The sequence below is a fragment of the Erythrolamprus reginae genome, chromosome 1 (genome assembly GCF_031021105.1).
Source record: "Erythrolamprus reginae isolate rEryReg1 chromosome 1, rEryReg1.hap1, whole genome shotgun sequence".
Classification (NCBI taxonomy): domain Eukaryota; kingdom Metazoa; phylum Chordata; class Lepidosauria; order Squamata; family Dipsadidae; genus Erythrolamprus; species Erythrolamprus reginae.
In genome coordinates, this window is record NC_091950.1 from 97,426,420 (window position 1) to 97,452,853 (window position 26,434).

Here is a 26,434-nt window from a genome sequence, read left to right on the forward strand (position 1 = left end):
ACATACTGGGACTAAGACTTGCCCCTGTCATCTCAGTCAATATTATATTGGTCTGAGCCTCCTAGAAACTTCAAGGTTGCTTCTTAAATGAACCTTTAGATTCTACATTAGCTATGGATCAGTAGGAGGCACTGCATAACCTGCTTTATGTTTATTGGGAGTTTTCAGAGCTAGATATACTAGAAGCTCCATTTTCAATTCTTTAGTGAGATTTTAACCTACAGTAGTATGGAGGATACCTAGCTTGAAGAGGTCCAATAAGGACAAAATTGGACATGGGATGCATCTATTGGTCAGTAACTAATACTGAATAATATCCAAAAGGTAGATAAAAATTAGACCTTCAGTTGTGGTGAGAAAATACAATGCAAATTAATAGTACTTCTGATTTCATAATAAAGACAAAGACGTTTTCAGATGTCTTCAGGGATAAAGCTCCTTAAAGCATGGATGAAACCTCTCCTGATCTTTTTAAATTTTTATAGAATAAAAACTACTCTGATGTTTGAATCTAAAGATTCAGTTCCAGGCTCCAGAATTTAGATATTTTTCTTTCTTTTTATTTTATTATTAAATGATTACTTTGTCTTGCAAATTACCCATGAGAAGCAAACAAAGCTATAATAAAGCAAACATGACAGAACTTGTAAAGAGCATGTAATGGTAATAAACTGAATGTGGCAGTCATTAAACAAATCCATTGTTTGTACTGACTTACTTTTTGCTTGAAACCAAAAGTAACACATGTTTCAGAGAAAATATTTGTACTATACACTGCAGTCATGTGTCTATCAGATGCTGCAAACAACCATAAATGTGAATCAGTTGCCTGTATCCCAAATATGATCACATGACCATTTGGGGCCCTTTGGGATTTCAAATCTGGGTTGTAAGTAGCCCCGGGGGGATGGGGTTTATGGTAACTTCAAATTATCACTGAGTAACTGGACAAACATTTGACTAAGGTGGCATAAGGCTCCTGCCTTGAGCAAGGGTTTGGACTAGAACAATGGTTCTCAGCCTGGGGGTCAGGAAACCTTTGGGGGTCGAACGACCATTTCACAGGGATTACCTAAGACCTGGGAAAAGACAAATTTCCCATGGTATTAGGAACTAAAGCTTCTGTTCTGATGCCTTGGAACATATTTTTACAATCTGTCCAATCAAGCATTTACAGTGGGTGTGTCCCTCTGACCTTTCTTCCAATCAGCTTAAAGCTCTGTTGGGAGAATTGGTGCTAGACTTATGGTTGGGGGTCACTACAACATGAGGAACTGAATTAAGGAGTCACAGCATTAGAAAGGTTAAGAACCACTGGACTAAAAGATCTCCAAAATCTCTTTTCTATCCCTATGATTCTATAGCATAAGTTAAGTGCCATCTATTATCTTTATCATAATGACTGAATTCTCTCATATATATAAGGGAGACTAGGATAGCACTATTTTGGCCTTGTTCTGGCCTCATCAGCTAGCCATACCCTTACTGGGATTTGATCCTGGGGCTTCTGCCTTGTAAGGCAGAGAATTAACCTCTAGGCCACCAGATCTAATCCCTTCAGCTTTGTACCAGGGAGGGGCTATATATAATCACATTTTTTTGCTGATATATATTTATTTTTATTTATTTATTACATTTGTATGCCGCCCCTCTACGAGTATTAATTCTATGTTTTATTAACAGCTTTAATGGCTAATTGTCTGCTGTGAGTCTGCAGTGCTAATATGCTAAGATTGAATTAGATTTCATTAAACAAAATATTCTTACAGGATAAAATATAAAAGCAATCAGGAATTCACAAAGTGACAGTTAAAATATTGCTACACACACAAATCCTTAAATCTAAAATAGCTGGATGAAAACCAGCCTTATTCATTTTTTCCCTTTGCACTTGCATTAATTTGTGTTTGCAAATCTGTTTATTGTTTACTTTAATATGTTTCAGGAGAACAGGGGAATTTTGAAAAAAGGAACACCACCAATCTGGGTCTTCCATATGACTATGATTCAGTTATGCATTATGGCGCGTAAGTTTATTGACTGAGTAGTTGACTTAATTTATATAGTCACCTGATTTCAGTACCATAACTACTGGCATATATAACAGATGTTAAGCAAAACAGAATGAACAGTTTCAGTTGAAATCCAAGACTTGACTCCTTTGCAATTGTAGGAGGAGGAATCTACATTGTTTTCAAATAAAAATCCTCCTTTTAAAATCAGAAAAAATATTCTTTCTGTTTACTTCTTTTGAGAGCAGTGTTTAATTTCTAAAAAGTAAGGAACCAGAGAGAAGGCTAGATCTGGTTGAAATCTGAAACATCGATATGTAATTCTCTCCTCGCTCAACCATTCAACTGTCATGTTTGGGGCTTCGTTCTTTTTGTAACAAAACTCTAATGCAGCAGAGTCATGACTGTGAAACTTCTGCAACCTTATTCCAAGAATTCAGTTAAGAGTTAAGTGTCTGAACACCTGTGGTTTGTTACCACTCGTGGGTATAGGGTTAACAGCCTATGAGAACCAATAGCACAATTGTCACTTCAGGAAGAAATCCATAAACAAACCTATACAGGCTTTATGGAATTTTTTTTAGCTGAATTTATTTATTTATTTATTTATCTATTTATCTATTTATCTATTTATTTATCTATTTATCTATTTATCTATTTATCTATTTATCTATTTATCTATTTATCTATTTATCTATTTATCTATTTATCTATCTATCTATCTATCTATCTATCTATTTATCTATCCATTTATTGATTGATTGATTTGATTTGATTTGTATGCCGCCCCTCTCCGCAGACTCGGGGCGGCTGAATAGTTCTTTGATTGTTAATCAATGGCATTAGGAATAATTTGCCCCAAATTAAGGAAAAGGAAAAAACCCCAGAATCCAATAGTTTATAATCTAATTCAACAAATCTACCACTACCGCCACCAAAGAAAGAAAGGGGGGGAAAAGGAACACTCGACCAATTGTTGTGGTTGTTGCTGTTTTGCAGATATGATTTTTCTAATACTGCTGGAAAACCAACCATTATCCCTATTCCTAATGAATCTGTACCAATTGGTCAAAGAGTAGGGCTGAGCAACTTAGATGTGAAAAAAATCAATAAGCTCTACAGCTGCAGTAAGTAATAAAGTCATATATCACACTTTTCATCTTAACGCTGTGAACTTTTATAACGTTGAATTACAAGGCAGCCAAATTTAATAAAATAATTGGACATTGCATGACATTATTCAAGAAAGTAGGGAATAATTTACTGTACACCTGTTAATTAAGAGAAAGTTTAATACAGCGTAAATTGGCTCAAAGTATGGAGTATTTTCTATAAAGTTGAAGAATAGCTGCTGAATGTGATAAGAGCAATATGTGATGGAAATTGCAGCACCGGACTTACCCGGCAGCAGGCTTTGCTGGAGGGACCGGGAGACACCGGACCCTCATGGCATCAGCCATCTTGAATCCCGAGTGAAGTCTCGTGAGATGAGACTTCGCTCGGGAGTTCGGGTCTGTCTGGCCCGGCTGCTGATTGGTCCAGGCGGGGCCTGCTTGCCCTATATAAGGGCGAGCAGGCCCGGGGCTCTTCCTTTTCGCCCGGACAGCAAGCCACGAGCAGACACTTGTCAGTTCTGCTCGTGGCAGCCATTTTGGAGGAGCCTCGTGCGGCGGCCGCCATTTTGTGCAGCCTGTGGTGGGCGAGAAAGCCTCCTTTTGCCTTCAGGCGAAGAGGATTTATTGCGGAGCCAGCAGCAGCTGTGCTCCGCCCTGGTTTGCCCCCCAGTTTCCTGGGTTCGGGGTGTGGGGGTGCTCTCCTCCGGGGCCTCCTGGGGTGTACAGGGTCCCTGGGGGGGGGTGAGGCCTTGGGAATAAAGGCCCCTATAAAGCGGTGCAGCGAGGCCTTGCTGCAACCGCTGGGGAGGGGGGAGGTTTTCACCTCCAGGGGGTGCATTGGGAGGCCTGCAGCATAAGCAGGCCTTGCCTCGTGGGTGCAGCCTCCTTGGGGGTAGTTCTCTCCCACCCCCTTCTTTATTCTGTTTAACATAAAAATAGTTTGAGGCAGGCCCATGGCCTCTAAAAAGAGGCAAGCCCAGGCCCTTCCGGCCCAACCTGTGGTTCGGCCTAGGAGGGTGGCGAGGCCTTCTGCTCGGGCTCGTGCCAGTGCGGAAGGGCCCCCGGGGGTGGTCCCGGCAGCAGGGGGGTGGGATTCATGCCCACGGTCCCTCAAACCGAGGTTTCTCCTTCTCTCTCTTGGGCCAGGGTCCTGGAGAGGCTCGATGAGCTGGAGCGGTGGCGGTCTGGGGCAGGCCCGGAGGGGCTTCCCATGACTGCCTCCGCAGCATGGGGTAATGACCCCGAAGAGGAACCAGCCCAGGAGGGACAGATGGCCCACACCGCGCAGCTGGCCCATACCGGGCAGACGGCCCATACCGGGCAGACGGCCCAGACCGGGCAGATGGCCCAGTCGGGGCAGTGGTCATCGTTCCAGGGCCCGGCGAGGATGGGCCCCCCGTGGATGGCTTCCACCCCTTACGGGGCAGGTGAGGTTGCACCACACGCAGGAACTACACCGCTCCTTCCCGTGCAGGGTCCCGGGTTTATCCCGCCTGCATTGGGGAGTGGCAATAGCTTCCTGGGGGCCACTGCGGGCACATGTGGGCAGGTTCGGTCCCCGCCGGCTCTGCCGGTAGGGGCGGCAGGGGTATCTTTCCCACCTGGGGCAGGGGTGGGGGGTTGGATCCCTCCTCCGTCGGCCATTATGCCACCGCCCCCTTTGGTGTATCCACCGGGGCTTGGTGTGCTAGGGATGGGGGCCACCACGGTGTGGGACCCATTCGCCAGCATCAAGCCTGGGGCCATCCCTTGTGGGTTGCCCGCAACACCATTGGGCTATCATCTCCACCCGTCTGTGAAGGAAGCAATCTGGCGGGGGGAATATGTCGACCTTTTCTCCCTTTTAAATAGGGAGGTCCCCAAGCAGGACAAGGAGGTGGTGCCTGGGGAGAAGGTTAAAAAAACGGTCACAAAGTGTTTCAGCTCTTGGCTGTACGCTTTTTTGACCTTCGCTTTGGTAGTAATTCAGAGGCAGCCGGGTAGGGCCGCTGCACTGCTGAAATACATAGACCTAATAGCGAGAGCCCACTTTGAGTACGCAGGTACGATCTGGAGGCACTACGATAAGGGGTTTAGGATGCGTATCACCCATGACCCCTACTTGCCCTGGGATATGGTGGTCCCGGACCTTTGGTTCCAGGCCACGCATATGTCCGGGAAGGAAGGATATGATAGGACCGACAGCGGTCACTTTATGGAAGAGGAACCCGTGACGCCCGCGCCGGCCAAGGCCGCGGCGGTTGGAGTGGGAAAAGGGGCCTCTCTGGTGTGCCACGAGTTCGCCGCAAAAGGGGCGTGTTTTCGTCCCTTTTGCAGGTTTCGTCACGCATGCGGGACTTGTGGGGGGAACCATTCCGCAGCCGTGTGTCCCCGCCCCAAGAAGGGGGCGGAAAGGAAGGGCGGGGGTCCCCCAAAGCCTCCCCCACCTGTTGGGGGTAAAGGGGCCCAGTCCAATCAATTTGCAAGTGCTTGAGGGTTGGTTGGGCGACTACCACCCTCGCTCGAGAGCGGACGCTCTCTTGCTAGGATTTTCGGAGGAATTTAGGATCCCTTACATGGGTGTTAGGAGGGCCTTCATGTCTGACAACCTTAGGTCGGTTGTTGGTCATGAAGACATTGTTAGGGAGAAGATTCGGAAGGAGGTGGCCGAGGGCAGGGTCCTCGGGCCCTTCCCGGAACCGCCCTTCCCGAATCTTCGTGTGTCTCCCTTAGGTGTGGTCCCCAAAAAGGCGAGTGGTGAATTTAGGTTGATTCACCATTTGTCTTTTCCAAAAGGGGAGTCAGTGAATGACTTCATTCCTGACGAGCTTTGTTCGGTCCGGTATGCATCCTTTGATGCGGCTGTGACTATGGTTAGGAAGTGTGGGACAGGAGCCCTTATGGGTAAATGCGACATTAAGTCGGCATTTCGGCTCCTCCCCATACACCCCGACGACTTTGAGCTGTTGGGCTTCCGTTTCGAGGGTGGTTATTACGTGGACAGGGCTTTACCTATGGGTTGCTCTGTCTCGTGCTCTCTGTTCGAGGGTTTTAGCACCTTTTTGGAATGGGCGCTCAGGAGGCAAAGTGGTCTGGGTACTGTCGTTCACTACCTTGGTGATTTCTTGTTGGCGGGGCCTGCGCATTCGGAGCAATGCTTTGCTCTAATGCGGGACTTCGAAGCCCTTTGTGCTCACTTAGGGGTGCCTTTAGCCTCTGAGAAGACCGAAGGCCCCGCCACCAGGATTACTTTTCTGGGTATTGAATTGGACTCAGAGGAGCAATCTTCCAGATTGCCCCTGGAGAAGTTGCTCAAAATCCGAAGGAAGCTTGATGAGGTGCTGGACTGCCGGAAGGTTATCCTACGGCAGCTTCAGGAATTGGCGGGCATTCTTAATTTGCCTGTCGGGTAGTTGTTCCTGGTAGGGCTTTTTCCAGGAGGTTATACAACGCGATGAAGGGGCTCCGTTTGACCCATCATCGTACCCGCCTCTGCGCTGGGGTCAGGGCTGACCTCGGCGTGTGGCGGGATTTCTTGGTCAGGTTTAATGGTTTGTCTTTCTGGAGGCACGGGCTTCTTTTGGAAGCTGAGTTGCAGCTCTGCTCTGATGCCGCGGGGACTTGTGGTTTCGGGGTAGTGTTAGGTGACCAGTGGTGCTGGTCGGCATGGCCTCCGGAATGGAGTGCCTCTTCGTTGGTTAAGGACCTGACGTTCTTGGAGCTCTTCCCCTTAATAGTGGCCTTAGAGCTTTGGGGGGAGCAGTTTAGGGACAAGATCGTGTACTTTTGGTGTGACAACCTAGCGGTTGTCCATGTGGTGAATGCCCTGTCCTCTAAGAGCGACAGGGTCATGCGGCTTGTCCGCCATTTTGTGCACAGGTCCTTGTCCCTAAACGCATTGTTTTTGGCTAGGCATGTCCCCGGGTTGGATAACGGGGTCGCTGATGCCTTGTCCCGTGGTCAGTTGTCCAGGTTTCGGACCCTGGCCCCGTGGGCCCGAGAGTTGCCAGAAGCGTTCCCCGGCCACCTCTGGAGTCTGGGGGGGATCCAGAGTGGTGGAGAGATGAGGCATCCAGGGCAATCTCCTTGTCTGTAGCGCCCGGCACCCTCAGGGCATACCAGCGTGCAGGTAGGAGTTTGGGGATTTCAGGCAGGGCAGGGGTTACCAACTTAGTTGGCCTGTCCCTGTAGAGCACCTGGCCGACTTTTGCATCCAGCTTAGGCAGCGTGGCCTGTCAGTTAGGATGATCCGGTCTGGGTTAGCCGGCCTCGCCTTTCTGTCCAAGGCGGGGGGGTTTGCAGATTTTTCGGGTGACTTTCGCATCCGGAAGATGCTGGAAGTCTGGCTGAGGGAGCAAGCGGGGGCCCCTGGTGACACTCGTCGGGCTCTGACGGTGGAGCAGCTGTCTTTAATTAACGGGGTTTTTGACAGTCTGTGTGCCTCATTGTACGAGGCCCGTCTTTTTAGGGCAGCGACTTGTGTCATGTTTTTTGGGGCCCTCAGGGTCAGCGTGGCCATGCGTCGTCTCAGGCTGACATTCTGCTCCGGGCCTTCCAATACGCTGATCTGGCCTTTAGACAAGGGGGGGTATCCCTTGTAGTAAGGTAGTCTAAGACGGATCAGCTACACAGAGGGGTTATCCAGCTTAGTGCGGCCGCCGACCAGTCGGTGTGTCCGGTGGCCGCCCTACAGCTTTATTGTGGTCTGCGGGGGTCAGGGCAAGGGTACCTGTTTAGGCATTGGGACGGTACCCCTCTGACCCGTTACCAATTTTGGGTGCTAGTGTCCAGGGCAATGGCCCGGGTAGGCATGGATCCCGCCGGTTATGGAACGCATTCGTTCCGCATCGGCGCCGCCACTAGCGCGGCACTTTCTGGTTTCCCGGCCCATCGGATTCGGGAGATCGGCCGCTGGTGGTCAGCGGCATATTTGGGTTATGTTAGGCCCACTGAGGATCCTAGGCAGGGCTTAGGCTGGGTAACCTCTTTGTGTGTGTCCTCTTGCAGGTCCCCAGGCTAACATGAAACCGACGGCGCTGCTGTGTGGCCACAGCATGATATTTTGGGCCAGCCGCTCAGCAGCCAGGAGCGCCATCGGGACCCAGCTGTCCCTGGGGCAGTGGGTCAAGGTTGCCTGGATGGGCCGGAGAGGTATGCGGTGGGAGGGTCTCCTACCGGCGTTGCTGGGCGGTCAGCATTCTGTGGCTGTGCCCGGCAGTATGGCTGGGGCGGCTCCTCGGGGTCATGCCCAGGTGGGTTTGGGTGGGCAGCGTCCTGTGGCCGCACCCAGGTGGCTGGTATTGCACTTAGGAGGCAATGACCTGTGCATGCTGGGAGGCCTGGCGCTGATCATCCAGGCACGCGAAGACCTGCAAAGGCTTCGTGAGGTGTGGCCCACCACGCAAGTGGTGTGGTCAGAGATCCTACCTAGGATCGTGTGGAGGGACGCCTCTTCCCTTAGGGCCATTCACCGGGCGAGACGTAGGGTGAATAGGGCTCTGGGTAAAACAGTTAGGGAACTAGGTGGGGTTGTAGTGGCCCATCCCCTTATCACAATAGACCGGCCATGGCTTTACCGGGCCAACGGCGTTCACCTGTCAGAACAGGGGAACGCCATTTTCTTACAGGACCTGCAGCGGTCTCTGCGTGAGCTGGCGCAGCTAGAGGGGGGAGTCGGGGGGCCAAGATAGAGATCTGACCCCCGCTCCGTGGCAGGTTAGGGGCGGAAAACTGGGGTGGTTTAGCAACCGCGCGTTCTCCCTTGGGCATCTTTGGGGATGATTGACAGGTTCTCCGCAAGCTCATGGAGGGAGTGCCTGCCTGAGCAGCTGGGGGGAACCTGTCTTTGGGTCCTGCACCTTTAATTCCCGGATTCGGGGTAGCCGGTGGGACCCCCCTCATGCAAAGCATGGCAGGGTCGCAGGTGATGGACTGGTCCCTCACCTGGACTTGCATCGAGATACGCCCATGAGTTGCCCAGGAAGTTTTTTGTCATAACGTCATTTCCGCCCCGGAAGTATTTGTTTGACCCTGCAGGTCCATTTCCGGGTCATAGTTGATTATGCTAATTTATGCAAATTTAATGAATAAATTATGCAAATTTATGTTACTAAAAATGACCCAGTTTAAATCCAGCTCTTGTGTCCGTGTCGTTACTCCGTCTCTCCAGCAAAGAATGTATCCCATCTTAGGGAGTGATTCTGGAAGCAAAATAAGGATGCATAATATCATCTTGATTATTTAATATGCTTATGATTAAAGAAATGTATAGAGAATGTTTCTGGTGACTTAGTCAAGGACATGAATATTTATATACTTGAGATATCAAATAATTTATAGCAAATGCAAGGGAAAATATGGATCTGAAAATGTACAGTGTGCATTGAAGATAAAATAGGTGAAAAATTAGGTTGAGTAGATAAATTGCTGTACCTAGGGAGAATGTTTACCAAAGATGGGGAAATGAAAGGAGAAATGATACAACATGCAAATATTGGTAGGAAAACAGTGATTTGTTATAAAGAATTAATGCTTATTGAAAAATAAAAACAGCTTGGTATTAAAACATGATTCTGTCCATTTTGATATATGGAAATGAGTAATGGCTATGTCACAAACATGTAAAATTAAATCTGATGTAACAGGAATGGGTTATTTAAGAAAAGCACATGATAAAAAAGAAAAATGGATCAAGAATGAATGAGTAATAAATGAACGTGAATGGAACACAAGACTGAATTTGTTCACATTTGTTCACAAGACTTATTTTGTTCACATAAATTCACATAAGATTCTTGACAAATGTATCTTTTTCTTTTATGTACGCTGAGAGCATGTGCACCAAGACAAATTCCTCATGTGTCCAATCACACTCGGCCAATAAAATTCTATTCTATTCTATCAAATCTTAAAACAAATGTATAAACTAAGAGTGAGCAAATTGAAAAGATGGGAACACTGAGAAAGTGATAATTTTATTTGTTTATTTGTTTATTTGTTTATTTGTTTATTTGTTTATTTGTTTATTTGTTTATTTGTTTATTTGTTTATTTGTTTATTTGTTTATTTGTTTATTTGTTTATTTGTTTATTTGTTTATTTGTTTATTTGTTTATTTGTTTATTTGTTTATTTGTTTATTTGTTTATTTATTTGTTTGTTTGTTCAATTTTCTTTTTAAAAATGCCGCTCTTCTCCTTAGACTCAGGGCGGCTTACGACATGTTAGCAATAGCACTTTTTAACAGAGCCAGCATATTGCCCCCACAATCTGGATAATTCAATGAAGATGAAGAGATCCCGAGAAAAGAAGGGTGAGGGATTTTAAGGAATAAAGGGCTTTGTATGAAATAGGGTATGGTGATGATGGAGACAAAATGTGCTTATTTACATAAAGTTATTCAACGTATTGCATAGCACTTCTGATTTGTAAAAGACAAACCATGTATCTTATAGATATCCCTACCTATGAAATCTGAGATGCCTATTACACTGATTATTGCACTACATAGTTACTATAGATTTCCAATCTGAAAATAGTTATAGGTGTGTGGTGTAATCCAACTGATTCTTTGGGAGACATTCAGTGGCTTGAAGTAGCTGGGAAAAACAAGGGATCTCTGGAATAGAAGAAAGCTGGGGTGCATTTGTACCTAACTGTACCTATAGATTTGGTGCCATAAAACATAAAGTGAGAAAATATCTACTGATAATCTGTAATTCAATTCTCCTCATCATTTGCCTTTAATTATGGAAGTTCCAGATAGAAGAACCTCATATGATGCTTCCAATGCATTCGCCATGGATTCTATTTTCATGTTGGAAGCAGTGAAGGGCCTCTCTTTTTACCTGCCACCGGAGCTCCCTCGGAAGCCGTCGCAGGTGAAAGCGTGCCCATAAGTCGCGCACACACCCGTTGGTGTGAGATTTGGCTTCTGTGCAAATCTTGTACGAGGATTCATGTGAGAGCAAGATTTTGGCTATTTCTGCCTATACTTTTGCTTCAGCGCATGCGCGGAAGCAAAAAATAGACAAAAATAGCCAAAATCTCACTCTCTCATGCACATCTTTATGCAAGATTTGGCTTGCTGCACATGCCCAAAAGCCAAATTACACACAGGGGCATGCTGGGGGCATGCAGCTATGCACACATCTGGGATTTTCCTACCGGAGCTGCGCACCTGTCAGTGGTTGGAAGCCCTGAGGCTCTTCCATAGTGAAAGGATTAGCCAGTAACATCACCATTGCCTGAGGGATGCCCAGTTGGAGTCTTCTTTCATGTCACAAGAGCCCCGATAGTGCAGCACGTAGAGTGCTGTACTGCAGGCCACTGAAGCTGACTGTAGATCTGCAGGTCAGTGTTTCAAATCTCATCACCGGCTCAAGGTTGACTCAGCCTTCCATCCTTCCGAGGTGGGTAAAATAGGACCCGGATTGTGGGAGCAATATGCTGGCTCTGTTAAAAAGTGCTATTGCTAACATGTTGTAAGCTGCCGCGAGTCTAAGGAGAAGGGTGGCATAAAAATCGAATAAATAAATAAATATATGTTGAGTTGTGAAACTATTTGTCATTGAAAGGTGTTTCTCTGATGTGGAATTTAATTACTACATTTTTTTTCAAAAAACTACATTTCTATTAAACTACATTGGAAGATATTTAATAAACATGATTTTTCCATTGCGAATCTAGATGGCTTAATTGAATTTTCTGTTTAAATGTCTCCTCTTCCTTGCCAATGTGTTGTTCTGTCCTTTAGATGCTTGTAGCACTGTGCTACGTAAACCAGACGGTCATTTCTGGTCTTATAATTATCCCCATTCATATCCCAGAAACATCACCTGCTTGTGGCTCATCCAAACTCTACAAGGAAAGGTAAGATGTTCAAACCAGTAGATATATTGGGGTGGGGGGGTCAGTAATACAATAAGAATACCCTATGAGACTAGACTTTCAATCCTGGGCCTAGAAAGTTTAGAACTAAGACGCCTTTAAAAAGATCTAAGTATTGCCCACAAGATCATATGCTGTAATGTCCTGCCTGTCGGCGACTACTTCAGCTTCAACCACAACAACACAAGAGCACACAACAGATTTAAACTTAATATTAACCGCTCCAAACTTGACTGTAAAAAATATGACTTCAGTAACCAAGTTGTCGAAGCATGGAACTCATTACCGGACTCCATAATGTCATCCTCAAACCCCCAACACCCCGAAACACCCCCTTAGATTATTTATGGTTCCTAAGAGGTCAATATCCAGATTCCTAAGAGGTCAGTAAGGGGCGAGTACAAGTGCACTAGAGTGCCTTCTGTCCCCTGTCCTATTGCTCTCCTAGATCTCCTAGATCTTTCTTCTGTTCCTATATCTCTTCTTCTATTCTTTCATTGATATGTTCTATTACTATACCTTCTTTTCTATTATTTCTTAGATATATTTTACTATGAGTATCTCCTCTATAACCTTCATCATGTATTTTACTATGTGTATATAGATATATACCCACTAAAACCCCTTATTGTGTATTGGATAAAATAAATAAATAAATAAAAATAGATACGACATAAAATGCAGCCATGGATAATACAGAGAAGCCATGTCTCCTTATTACTTGTAAGCTTTAGAGATGTGCTTTCTAACAATCTTTGAAAGTAGATTTCTTCTAGTTCATCAGTCCCAAGTCTAGGCAGAAATCTCAAATGATATATAATATTTCCCATATCAGAATAGAAATATTTATTTCAGTCACAGTTCCACATTTTTTCATGATTGTCCTTCCATCGGCCCTCTGATCAGGGTGAATGGGAATGAAGTAAAATGTAGGCAGAGTTGAAGTAAAAGCAACCAAGGCCACAACACATTTTCACTCATTTACATGCATATACAGGGACGAGATAGTCACACAAAAACACATCCTTTGGATTCATATATATCCATGCAAGCATAACTTTGAATGTTGTGTTCACATCTACTTTTTCAGGTGTTGATTTTCTTAGATGAGGTGAGTAACAAAACAAGGGGAAAGGAGATTTCATTTAATTTAAGATTTTATTTCAACTTTTGTCCTTTAAACATCTTTAAATATTTACTTAGTCTGGAGGGTTACTCTCTAGTCAACACATTATAATTACCACTGTAATAGAAAGTACTACTTGGACTTTCAAATAATATTATCTGTGTTTTATAAAAATACCTTACAATAATTGAAAAGAGTGTTTCTCATCAAATATCCTCCAACCATGATATTTATATTTTAAAATAATCTTTCTTAGAGCTAAGCAGAAACATCCCCAAATCTAACTGTTCTGCTTTTTTTAAATAAAATTTTATTTATTAAAGAAAGAACAACATCACAGTACAAATGTGTCTACAAGTAGAAGTCATAAAGGAAAAAATTAAACATGGAGAGCATATGACAACAAGCAAACATACAGATATTTCATTTTTGAATTAGGTCTTAATATAATAAGAAGGGAAAACGTAAAAAGGAAGAATAGAAAAAGAAAGAATAAGGAAAACAAGAGGAGGGAAAAAAGAAAAGAAAAAAAGGTGAAAAGCAACTGTACATATATACGACAGGGACATATACAACCTCTTTATTGTCTTCCATTTCTCACATTATAGTCTTGTTGCGTTTCGGTTGATTATTAAAGTTTTTGTGGCCGTAGGTTTGAATAGGAGAAAGTTCAATTTCTAAGATTAAAGTTTTATCCCGTTAGAGTTGTCCAGAAAATCATTTATGTACAGTTTCAACGTCGTATGTGAAAGTTTCTAAGTTCTTTTGTCATTCAGTCAGGTTTTGAGATTCTTTTTCTGGTCAAGACAGGTGAACCATTTCTCCAAGGCTTTGTAGAATTCTAACTGTTCTGCATTCTTGAAATGATGGGATGCTTCAGAATAGGTTGATTTTTAATTGTGTAGCATTAAAAAATCTTCAATTAGATCAAACTCCAACATTATACAGCATTAATGCCTATGCCTATTTTTGCTTTAAAATGTGTATTAAGCAACAACATCTGCAAAAATGTGGATCCTTCCTCATCATTTCTGGGCAAGATAAATATTTGCAAAACCATTGGAATAGTGGTCAAAGTGAGATAGAGAGGAGTTTTCTAAATAAAATAAACTGTGAAGTTTCCAAAAGATACCCTAATGAATTTTTACAGTTTTACTCCATGTTGGCTGAGGAAATATACTTCAAAGTATCAAGGAGCAGAAGGTCATTTGCCAATCTTTAGATTAATACAAACTGTGACAGTTAAGAAAGAAAACAAACATCTTGAATCATCTTTCTCCAACTTGACAAGTTCACCAAACCACTATAATTTCCAAAGATTATAAGGTGATGGGCTGGGAAAGGTTAATATATTCTAAATTAAGAAGTCTGTTGCATTTATCTGATTTTCATTTCTATCCTTGGGTTGGTGCATTTTGCTTATACAGTTTTGCATATGAAGTTAATAAATCTTCATCATGTTTCATGTGTCAGAACTATGAACCATTCAAGAGGCTATTGCTCAGATTTAACAAGGGCTGCTTGAGACCAACCATTTGTCTGAAATGATATAGGTTTTCTGCTTGAGCAAAGGCTGGACTAGAAGACCAAGTCACCAAGGTCACTTCCAATTGTGTACCCAACCATATTCATTATGAGTGCTGATTTTGCTGTAATTTTTGCAGTGAATAATATCTAATACATAGCATCTTCTTAAACGAATCTTATAAAAGAAATGGGAAGTTTTAGTTAAAGTATTTCTATTTCAGCTCCATGCATTTAGTATTTAGTTATATTAAAATACTGAAATAGAAATATTTAGTTAAAATATTTCTATTTCAGCCACTAATATACTAGATAGAAGATAGCTAACAGTGGAAAACCTTTTAGAAAGAATATGTTGTAATTAGAAATAAGCAATATTCTTTTATGCCCAGAATATAAAATAGAACAGAGAACTTTAGTTAAATGCAGATTAAAAGTGGGAGAGCCTTTAGAAAAAGTTTTTTTAAATAGAAAAGTTAGATAAATGAAATACAGAATTAATTATTAAACATATTCATTGCATCATGTTCAGCATTTCTGTATCAATCAGTTCTTAATTCTGATGCAGAATAAAACATATTAAAAACATAGCCCAAAAGAACCCCTACTCAACTATAAAAGACAAGTATTTTTTTCGTCCCAGCTTCCTTGTGGTATGTAGCATGTACTATATCAATTAAGGTACAGTCAATGTAAGAAAATAAATGTAACCAAAATCAAGATACACTTAATAAGAAAGGTTTAAATAACTTAAAGCTGCTTATTTTTTTTCTTTTCCTTATTCTTATTCTCAGGCCTTCCTGAGTTTTCAAGTTCTTGATCTCCAGAGTTCTCCAAACTGTTCCTCTGATTACATCCGAATTTATGATGGAAGCAGTAGAAAAGGTCGGATTCTCATTGACAAGTGTTGCGGGGCAGGGCAATTGCCTGCTGTGGTGGCTTCTGGGAACACAATGCTTATAGAATTTGTAAGTGATGAAGATGAGACTGCAACAGGGTTTATGGCCTCCTACACACATGGTATGAATGGTATTCAAGTCTCATTACAAGTTACTTGTGAAATGACAAAGCAGATACGCACAAAACAAATCACTTTCAATGGTTAAATATATCTGTAACGTAAGTTTATTTTATACCTTCCATTAGAGCAGTGGTTCTCAGCCTTGGGGTCGGGACCCCTGGTCAAACGACCATTTCACAGGGGTCGCCCAAGACCATGGGAAAAGACAAATTTCCAATGGTGTTAGCAACTAAAGCTTCTATTCTGGCATCTCGGAACATATTTTTACAATCCAACCAATCAGGCGTTTACAGGGTGGTGTCCCTCTGACGTCTTGACAATCAGCTTAAAGATCTGTTGGAAGAATTGGCGCTAAACGTATAGTTGGGGGTCACCACAAGATGAGGAACTGTATTAAGGGGTCGCGGCATTAGAAAGGTTGAGAACCACTGCATTAGAGAATCTCATTAAGTTTTCTAAATGCAACTTTATGATTCATCAAACTGTATGATTTCTAATTTGGTGCTTATCTGAGAACCAGTTTATGCAATTCCAGTAAATACTGGTTCCACTGAGTTCAAAGCATCCCAATATCTTCAACTCTTCCATCAATAGGAGGATGATAGCCCTAGGATGATGTGATCTGCTTTGTCCTTTGTCATGTATTTCTGAGCTAGGAATTGACACAGGATTTCAGATTTTGACATTGTCTGCCAATTGTAAAGCATGTTATAGATCAATAATTGGCAGATATTTCACATGTCAGCAGCCACTTTTTCTTTCACTCTTGGCTTCTTCGAGCTCATATTTCTACACCAACAAGAAAAAAAATGAAAAAGGAATAAGAATTTCCAATGCTTTACAATGATTATTTGGCAAAGTCTTGCATTCCTGCTTAGAGTCTCAAGAAACACACAACTAAAAAAAGAAAGAAAAGGAAAATATTTTTAAAATAAAATATCCCATTTTATTATTTTATTTCTGTTTAGTCTCGATTAATCTAATCTATTTTATTATTATTATATTTTATATTTTATTATTATTATTATTATTATTATTATTATTATTATTATTATTATTATTATTTCATTCATTCATTCATTCATTCATTCATTCATTCATTCATTTATTTATTTATTTATTTATTTATTTATTTATTTATTTATTTATTTATTTATTTATTTATTTATTTATTTATTTACATGAAGTAAAGTGTGGAGGAACATTCACTAATACTTCGGGAGCCATTACTACTCCAAACTTTCCTAAAAGATACCCTCCAAATCAAGCTTGCCTATGGATTATCAGTGCTCCCCCAGGAAAAAAGGTAAGACACAATGGTCCAAAGGAAAATGGATACCTTAATCAATAGCAATAGCACTTAGATTTATATATCATTACACAGTGCTTTACAGCCCTCTCTAAGCGGTTTACAGAATCTGCCTATTGCCCGTAACAATCTGGGTCTTCATTTTATCCACCTCAGAAGGATTGAAGTCTGAGTCTGATTAGATTCGATCTGCCAAACTACTGGCAGCCAGTGATCAGCAGAATTAGTCTGCAATACTGCACTCTAACCACTGCGCCACTGTGGCTCTTTTCACTACACCAAGATGGTTCTACCAACATCATATAGAAAAAAATATTTATGTATATAATATAGTTAAAGAAAATGTAGTATCAGTTATAAAATATATTTATAGTCAAACCTGAACAGTTTTTAAAGAATTTTATATCATCAAATTTTCCATATTGCAATCATGTTCCCATTTTAAGTCCTCTTCCATATTGTTTAGTCTTTCAAAAGAGCCTGTTGTGATATAGAAATACTGACTGATGTTCAATATATATTTCTTTGACGCTAAATGAATTAGATTTGAAGCATTTTTAAACATTGTTGATATTCTTCACTGGTGAATTGTCATGAGTTTAAGAAGAAAGTATTATAATCAAAGCAACTCAGAATTTGCAATCAATTTTTCGCCCTGTGTATCCTCAGCAGAAATAAGTATTTTTATTCATGCTCAAGTCAATAATAGTAGAGAGACCTTGATCTTGCCATTACTTCTTACTGATCCTATTGAACCGTGACGAAGGATAAATTATGAGAGAAAAGGGAAAGGATCAAAGGCCAGAATCTCTATTCATTTTTATAAAGCTTTGTAAATATGGATTTATGATAGTAAATAGCATTTTTACTCTGAGATATTGAGAGTGCAATATTAACTCAGCTTGTAGTATCTTTTAAGTTCCAAAGAGCATGAATTGTTTAAATTGAAAAACATCAAAATAACATTTCAGATTAACTGACATCATGCATTTCCTTATATGGTTTATGTAAACTTATTTACCATAATTATGCATTAAAAAGTATTTTCCATATGTAAGCCCAAATAAGAGATAAGGGGATTTTAAGTAGATACAAAAATTAGGATAAAGATTAATTTCAGCTATTCTGCCAAGCGTAGATAAGGAATCATGTTGTCATGACATCAGCTCTGTCTTAATGTTTTGAAAGAGAATCATCATTACATTTTTAATTGATGCCAGTCTTTTGCTTTTAACTATCTAAATCTACCCTTCAAGTGTAAAGCCAGAAGATTCTTGATAGCATTTTTTGTGATTATTTACTACTAATGATAAAAATAGCCAATGGTTGATCAAAATTAATAAATTAATTAATAAATAAACAAAATTGTCTTTAGTCTTGCTATTGCATGACCTTTATTACAGTATATTCCAATTAGAGAAATTCTACGTCTCTAATAGGATTCTGAAGAGAAAGTATCATAGAATCTGCAGATTATTAAAGAATATTCTACTTTATGTCAAAGCCTTGGATGTTATTTTTTCTCCAGTCAGTGGTAACATTACAAGGGGATCAACCAAAGAAACTGGGTATGAAAACTCTGAAAAGTATTTGAAAGGGGCACTTTGCAGTGTATCTTAGAGCTAGTAAAATATTTGAAACATTGATGTACAGTGATACCTCGTCTTACAAACTTAATTGGTTCCAGGATGAGGTTTGTAAGGTGAAAAGTTTGTAAGACGAAGCAATGTTTCCCATAGGAATCAATGGAAAAGCGATTAATGCATGCAAGCCCAAAACTCACCTCTTTTGCCAGCCGAAGCGCCCGGTTTTGCGCTGCTGGGATTCCCCTGAGGCTCCCCTCCATGGGAAACCCCACCTCTGGACTTCTGTGTTTTTGTGATGCTGCAGGGAAATCCCAGCAGGAGAATCCCAGCAGTGCAAAAATGGGTGCTTCGCTGGCAATGGAAGTCTGGAGGTGGGGTTTCCAGTGAGGGGAGCCTCAGCGAAATTGCAGCATTGCAAAAACACAGAAGTCCTCGAAACCCCATCTCCAGACTTCCGTGTTTTTGTGATGCTGTGATTTCACTGAAGCTCCCCTCGCTGAGAAACCCCACCTCCAGACTTCCATTGCCAGCAAAGTACCGTTTTTTGTGCTGCTGGGATTCCCCTGCAGCATCGCAAAAACACAGAAGTATGGAGGTGGTGTTTCCCATGCAGGGGAGCCTCAGTGGAATCCCAGCAGTGCAAAAACAGGCACTTTGCTGGCAACAGAAGTCCGGAGGTGGGGCATCCCAGTGGCAGCGGCTTCGGTTTGAAAGGTGAAAATAGCTTGGAAGAAGAGGCAAAAAAATCTTAAACCCTGGGTTTGTATCTCAAAAAGTTTGTATGACGAAGGGTTTGTAAGATGAGGTATCACTGTACTTTGGCTTCAGTATAGATCGGTTCATGCATATGCTTCTCTGGTAAATTTCTATTGATATTCTCAGCCAGCCAACTGAAGAAGCTTCTTGGAAGAGAAGCAAAATGTCTTCAAAGAAAAAACAGAAGGTCCAGCTGCCTCTTGAAAAAGCATCTTTAGAGCTTCTCTGGTAGTAACAGTAGAAGCATCACTCAAGCATGCATGCACATGTACACATAACCTGGAACAGAATGTAAAGCAACAGGTTATTCCCAAATAATTTATGGTTTTGTACAGTATGCTAAATCATAAGCCATTTAAAAAAAAAAAAAAGACATGGTGGCTCAATTCACAAAACTGATTTATAAAAAAACAAATACAAATCCTGATTCTCATTGTATATTATGATGCTGAATTTAGAGTAAGTGTTCTGTTATACAAAATGCACCCACAAAAAAGATGTACTGTACCTTTTTCCTCAGATAACTTTGACCATGACCTCTTTTGAACTGGAAGACATTGATGGCTGCAGATATGACAGACTTGTGCTTTATGATGGCAGTCAAAGCAGTTCTTCACTGATTGGCACTTTCTGTGGGAAAATGGAAGTTCCTCCTTATACTTCTACTGGAAATTTTCTTCGTATAGAGTTTTACACTGACTTTGCTTTTCAGCTTTTGGGATTCAAAATGGAGTACTCAATTAAGTAGAACATCTTGAATTTCTGAACATCAATTTGTGGGGTGTGCTATGAAAAATTATCAAATAATGTATGTATGCTACATAGTTAGCTTAATAAATAATTGAATTACTTATGAAATCGGAGGTTTTACTCGATTCTGCGCTTGCAAAGCATTAGAGATTAAATGGCTGGATAGTTAACATTAATTTAAAACAATTTCAAGAGTTTGCTTATGCAAAGCTTATTAAAAGAAAAACCACACATTTTATTATATTTAACTTGTGAAATTGATCAACCCAAGAAGTGGTGATAGCTCCTAATTTGAATAGCTTTAAAAAGTAATTGGATAAAGTTGTGAAGGACAAATCTTTCAAGGATTATTTATCTCGAGACTCAGTATTGCTACTGGGCTGAAGACTGTATGTCTGCAAAAACATTTTCAGGGGAAAATGGCAGGAGAGCATGACTTCATTTCATTCTGATTTGTACCCTGGAATCATCCGGTTGGTCATTATAGAAAACAATTAAAAAAACAGGCATCATTTTGGATACCAAAGTTCAAAGCCATTAATATTCTTCTTATCCTGCTTCTTCAAAATCCAAATCCCAATTTCATAGAAAGGCACAGCTTGACAGTTCTGATTTTTGTAGGTGTAGACACCTGGTGAGATTTTCCAGGCCTTTGTGTCTATTCTATCAAATGAGAGTCTATGGCACATTTTTATATTGCCTATTCCTTTCCTGTTGATGGTTGATCCTAAAAAGCAGAAGCTGTCAACTGCTAGAAGAATAGAAAGGGGAACAGAGAGGGAGAGGGATGGAAAGAAAGAGAGAGAGAGAATAAGAGAGGGAGAGGGAGGGAGGGAGAGAGAAAGAAAGAGAGCACAAACTTTTCTTCTTACCTTCTCTAACATTGTTTCTTTTCATCTCTGTGTCTTGTACCCCTTACTGCATGATACATCATTCTCAAAGCTGATCTCAGCAGGTCCTGTCCATCACTCTCCCACTATTTCATTCTATCCCTTTGCATAGTAAAAAAACCATGCTGTTGTGAGCTGCCCCGAGTCTTCCGAGAAGAGCGGCATACAATTCTAATAAATTATTATTAATAATAATTATTATTATTTGTCCCTGGATGGAAAACTATTTTTTTTAAACTGTCTTTCTTCAAGAACCTCTACAAGTCTACTTCAATCTAGCAGACTGGGCATACTGCAGCCAAAGTGTGTTGACTGGTGGGAAATTGAAGACAGGCCTGTTTTGTGGAATATTCTCTCCTGGGAGATTAGAATGGCTCCTAATCTTGTTAGCCTTCCACAAAACTTTAATGACCTGACTGGGTATCCAGATCTGAAGCACTGCATAAGTAATTGCCCCATTTCTTGGGTTTACTATTGGTTGATCTTGGATGCTGTATGTATTTTTTCTTTTGAATATTTTCAGTTGTTTTATACTTTTAGAATTGTAAGCTATCAAGAGTCACTTGGCTAAAATGGGCAGCTATAGAGAATGAATGAATGAATGAATGAATATTAGAAGAAAAAATTGAAAGAGGAAAAGCATATTTTGTTATATACAAAAAATCATTCAAACAAAATTTTAAACAGATCATTCAACTAATGATCTATTTAAAATTTTGATTGAATGATTTCTTATATATAACAAAGTATGCTTTTACTCATTCTATTTTCTTCCTCCTACATGAAATAGTTTTAAAGACTTTCATTTGCACTGCTAGATAATTAGATTACCAAATTTTTATTTGTTTGTTTGTTTGTTTGTTTATATTTCACACGTCTTTACTACCTATCTTTCTCAGAGACAGGATATGGGGTGGTGTACAATTTAAGCAATAAAATTAAGCATTAGAAAATAGAATAATTTACGATTGAAAAATAAAAAATATATAAAACATTATAAAATTTCAAAAGATGGAGATTTCCAAGACAAGAAAGTTAGCACAGAAGTTGTTAATAGAGACAGTGTGGGGGGAAATTCTTATGGGTCCAATCAGTCCCATGGTTTTGTGGGACCCTGTGTCTCCTATGCAAGGCTACCCAGCCACGTTTTCACTACCTTTGAAAAATTATCAGAAATATAAAGTTGTAAATCTGGGATTGCACTTTCTTTCCAACACCGAAGAGTAATCTTTTAAAGTGCCTCTCCTCGTTTTAATACATCTATAATTCATCATGTATTAACAAATTCTAACTCGAGTCAGAATTATTTATTTAAAGCATACATTTTTTCCAACTCTATTATCTTTAAAAACACTCTTAAACTGACTGAAATTAAATCGGCATTAAGTAACATATTACTATTAAACAAGTATAAAAATTCAATATTTTTTTGAGTATTAGATGAACCGTTATATAAGACATGGGAGGAAAATGGGGAGGGGGAAAATCTACCTACTAGGTATTCATATGGCTAGCATCCTTAGTCTGGTCAGCTTCAGTATATTAATTTATCCCCTGATTAGGGTTGAAAAATAATCTTCGGGGGAAGTAGCATTGAAAACAAGCCTGTAAGCTGGGAAGAGTGTTAGCATCTCATTTGGGCTAGGAAAACAGCTTCGGAAAAGCTACATTTAGCGTATAGGACGGACCCAAATATTCAGCCTCTTTTAAACGGGAAAACGGTACATCTTATACTCCAAAAATATGGTATGTGAAAAGGCACACCAAAATATGCGCTCATTTTATGTGGAAACAAAACAGTATTCCCATTCACTGCAGATATTTGCTATGGGACCCAACAGAATGATAGAAGCAGTGAAGGGCTACCAAAAATTTTACTACCACACTGTGGGCATGGCTTATGCAGGACCCCCTGCATTTTCTTTCAACATCTTCCAGTGAAAATTGGGTGCTCTGGGGTGGAGCTCCATTTTTGCTATCCCACTGCGTTCCCCCCACTTTGGGCAGTAACCCACCCCTGGATAGAAAGAACTACGCAACAAGGTTGTATATGTGAATAACAGAGGGACACAAAAATTAAAGTATAACCTCATTATATGTACATTGCTTTTTTGGAAGAGGAGGGCCAAAACAACCACTATGGATGATAGAAATGCATTTTTTTAAAAAACAGTAAAGCTAGATCTCATTAATTATGGGTGGCATGAGTTCAGCTTGTAAAATTAACACTAGAGAAATGGAACAATAGAAGATTTACAAGTAGCTGTAAATAATATGTGAATCTATTTCTGAGTAGAAATAGAATTTGGCTTTTAATCATTTGCCAGATATTTTTATTTCCTGGTTTTATCTTTAGAATGGCTTGAGAGGTATTTCTTCAGCAAGGTTTAATTATTAGCATTCTAATGAATGTAATAGAGATCCAATTAAGTGCTAACCATAGTCAGAAATACATTTATGAATATTTATTTCCAGCTAAGAAAGAAATTTTTACGCATCGCTCAACAATATTCATAACCAGCAGGGCATTATTAATTGCATTAACTGCAATAATATAAAAGTGCCTTCATCTTTTTTTATTTTAAATTTTTATTTAAATCTACAATGTTCAACACAACTAGAGGAAAAATCTCTAAAAACAGAAACCACACAAAAGCAAGTACATACATGCATACACACGCACACACACTTTGGGATTAATATAAATACATCTGTAATTCTAAAGATAAGCAGTTTTAAATATTCATATCCAATATTGTTACCCAAATGGACATTTGTATAGAAGGAAATAATTTGATTACAAGCTGTTCAATACAATCTAGAAAGACTTTGATTAATAGCATGTCATTTAAGGAGGTTTGTCTGTGAATCATTCAAAATAAAATGACTACAGCAATTTGCATTAAATGTTTAGCTCTTGAACACAACCTGAAAACCACACAGCTGGAACAAAATGTAGTTTCACATCTGCTGATTGATACTAAGAGTTTTCTCAGAATAACACCTCTCCAGGGAGTTGCAATGATTGTTGGAAGGCTTCCTGGCCCAATTCCAAATTCCAGTTCTTATTTATAAAGTTATTCTAAAGTTTAATCTGCAACTATCTTTAGTTCCATCTCCTTCTTATAGCAATCTGCCTACTCAATATATGTTAGTGGGGAACTGCATGGTGGGGTGCCTAAATTTGGGGATTTGGAGTAATATGTAAACGATAGCTGCTTTGGTGAAAATTCCTCACTGTAAAAAAGCTTCCCTCCCTATTGACCTTAGGAAAAGTTATAAAAATGATGCTCTTCCACAGGGTTTTAGTGGAAAACATCGATTAGGTATTGTGAGCTATTTATTTATTTATTGATTAATTGGTTGGTTGGTTGGTTGGTTGGTTGGTTTGGTGATATTTATATGCTGCCCAACTCCAGCAGGACTCTGGGTAGCTCACAACAATGACAACAACTAAAAAGCAATATAAAATGTAACAACAATAAAACAGCAAATAGCATAAAATACATAAATAACCCTAAAGTAAGCCATATACACACTCAATCATTCCTAATTAATAGTTGTCATTATGCTTTTATAGTGTAAGTCATCTAAAATCTATATCCAAACTTGCATTACACGTGCAGACATTGGTCTTAATAGATTCTAGAGGGGGCTTACTAATAAGCAAATGCAAGATGGTTTATCACCTCTTGGTGGCAGAAGAAGACAAATGATATCTAAAAGCAAATGTTCTTAGCAGCAGCAATTGTTGTACCTGAGCTTTTCCTATTTCTGCACATCTTTGCAATTCAGTTTTTGCCAGATTTTCTGTCCAAATATATAGTAATAAAGGGATCACTAAAAGCCTCAGAAATTGCTTGTATTTCAGCCTGAGCGCAGACAGAAATTGTGAAAATGAAAAAAACATTTATTTAATAACAACAGAGTTGGAAAGGACCTTGGAGGTCCTAGAAGATCTAGTCCAACCCCCTGCTTGGACAGGAGACCCTATGCTACTTCAGTCAAAAGAGGGCCAGCCGCTTGTGGCTGGACAGCGGTTGCGGCAGGGTTGGGCAACATGGATCACCGCCGGCGCCACAAGGGATTGCTGGGTGATCACGCCATGGCATGATCACCCCATCGTGCCCCACACTTAGTGCAGGGCCAAGACGAAGCTTGAGGGCAGGGCGGCGAGCCGCAAATAGAGGCAGGCTTGCCATCTCACACCCTCTTTTCCCTTCAGCTCGTCAGCACGATGGCAGGCATGTATGGGGTGGGGAAAGGGGCTAACAGCAACCATGTGATCTCCTTTGGAGAACCTTTTGGAAGGTGAAGGACTGCCCCTCTCCGGAAACTCAAGTGCCGACCCATCCAGGGTGAAGGAGGGGGGATGCTCTTGGGACTCACCCATGCAAGCCTACGGGCGACAGGTCAGGTGGAGCCTTCCCACATACCTTGGGCATGACTAAGAGCAGGGAAGGTCAAGGTCAAGGCCAACTTCATGGCCAGATTCAAGGTCAAGGCTTCATCCCTTTGCTCAGCAGGGAGCTTTGCCCATAGTTGCCCAGAATTTTGTGTTTAAGGAAGAAAACTTCATGGTGGTTTTGATATAGTGTTGTCATTCTAAAGGATCAATTGTGTTTATCCCATCTATTTTAAATTCCAGTACCATCTAGAGTTATATATATGCATGAGCTATTTTGCTCAGACTTATGATTGAAATTGAAATAAGTCCTTTTCAGGGCAAAGCAACTGCAACATTTTTAGAGGCATCATAATAACTTGCCAATATTCTAAGAACAGCAACAGCCTTTAAGCTAGCAATTTAATCATACTATCCTGAATATTATTTTTGGATATACTGTATATCACCAATTTTTCACAACACCCATTTAACAGAAAATGAGGAATTGGGGTGCATTTCACTTAATTCAAATATTGAACTCAAGACATTCATTAAAGGTAAACTTGTACAGATGCTATGATTTGTGGACATCTCCGGACAGATATGTGAGTTTGATTTTATTTTATTTTATTTTATTGGATTTGTATGCCGCCCCTCTCCATGAGATAGTCTGGTCTGGTGCCATGAATGGCTTTATAGGTCATAACCAACACTTTGAATTGTGACCAGAAACTGATCGGCAACCAATGCAGACTGCGGAGTGTTGGTGTAACATGGGCATACTTAGGAATGCAAGTTTCCGAATACTTTTCAAAGGTAGCCCCATGTAGAGAGCATTACAGTAGTTGAGCCTCGAGGTGATGAGGGCATGAGTGACTGTGAGCAGTGAGTCCCAGTCCAAATAGGGCCGCAACTGGTGCACCAGGTGAACCTGGGCAAATGCCCCCCTCGCCACAGCCGAAAGATGTTTCTCTAATGTGAGCTGTGGATCAAGGAGGATGCCCAAGTTGCGGACCCTCTCTGAGGGGGTCAGTAGTTCCCCCCCAAGGGTGATGGATGGGCAGATGGAATTGTCCTTGGGAGGAAAAACCC

The 26,434-nt window shown here is 40.8% G+C and overlaps 1 protein-coding gene across 1 annotated transcript in view; it reads left to right on the forward strand.

The window, feature by feature from the left end:
- The window catches only part of LOC139157733 (astacin-like metalloendopeptidase), a 31,946-nt gene extending 11,773 nt beyond the window's left edge, over positions 1 to 20,173 (forward strand). Inside the window, exons 6-11 of the mRNA XM_070734824.1 lie at positions 1,946 to 2,027; positions 3,012 to 3,139; positions 11,860 to 11,975; positions 15,438 to 15,663; positions 16,852 to 16,970; positions 19,836 to 20,173. Coding sequence (XP_070590925.1) covers positions 1,946 to 2,027; positions 3,012 to 3,139; positions 11,860 to 11,975; positions 15,438 to 15,663; positions 16,852 to 16,970; positions 19,836 to 20,063 — 899 coding nt within the window. The 3' untranslated portion in view covers positions 20,064 to 20,173. The remainder of the gene's footprint in view (positions 1 to 1,945; positions 2,028 to 3,011; positions 3,140 to 11,859; positions 11,976 to 15,437; positions 15,664 to 16,851; positions 16,971 to 19,835) is intronic.
- The last annotated feature ends 6,261 nt before the right edge of the window (positions 20,174 to 26,434 follow it).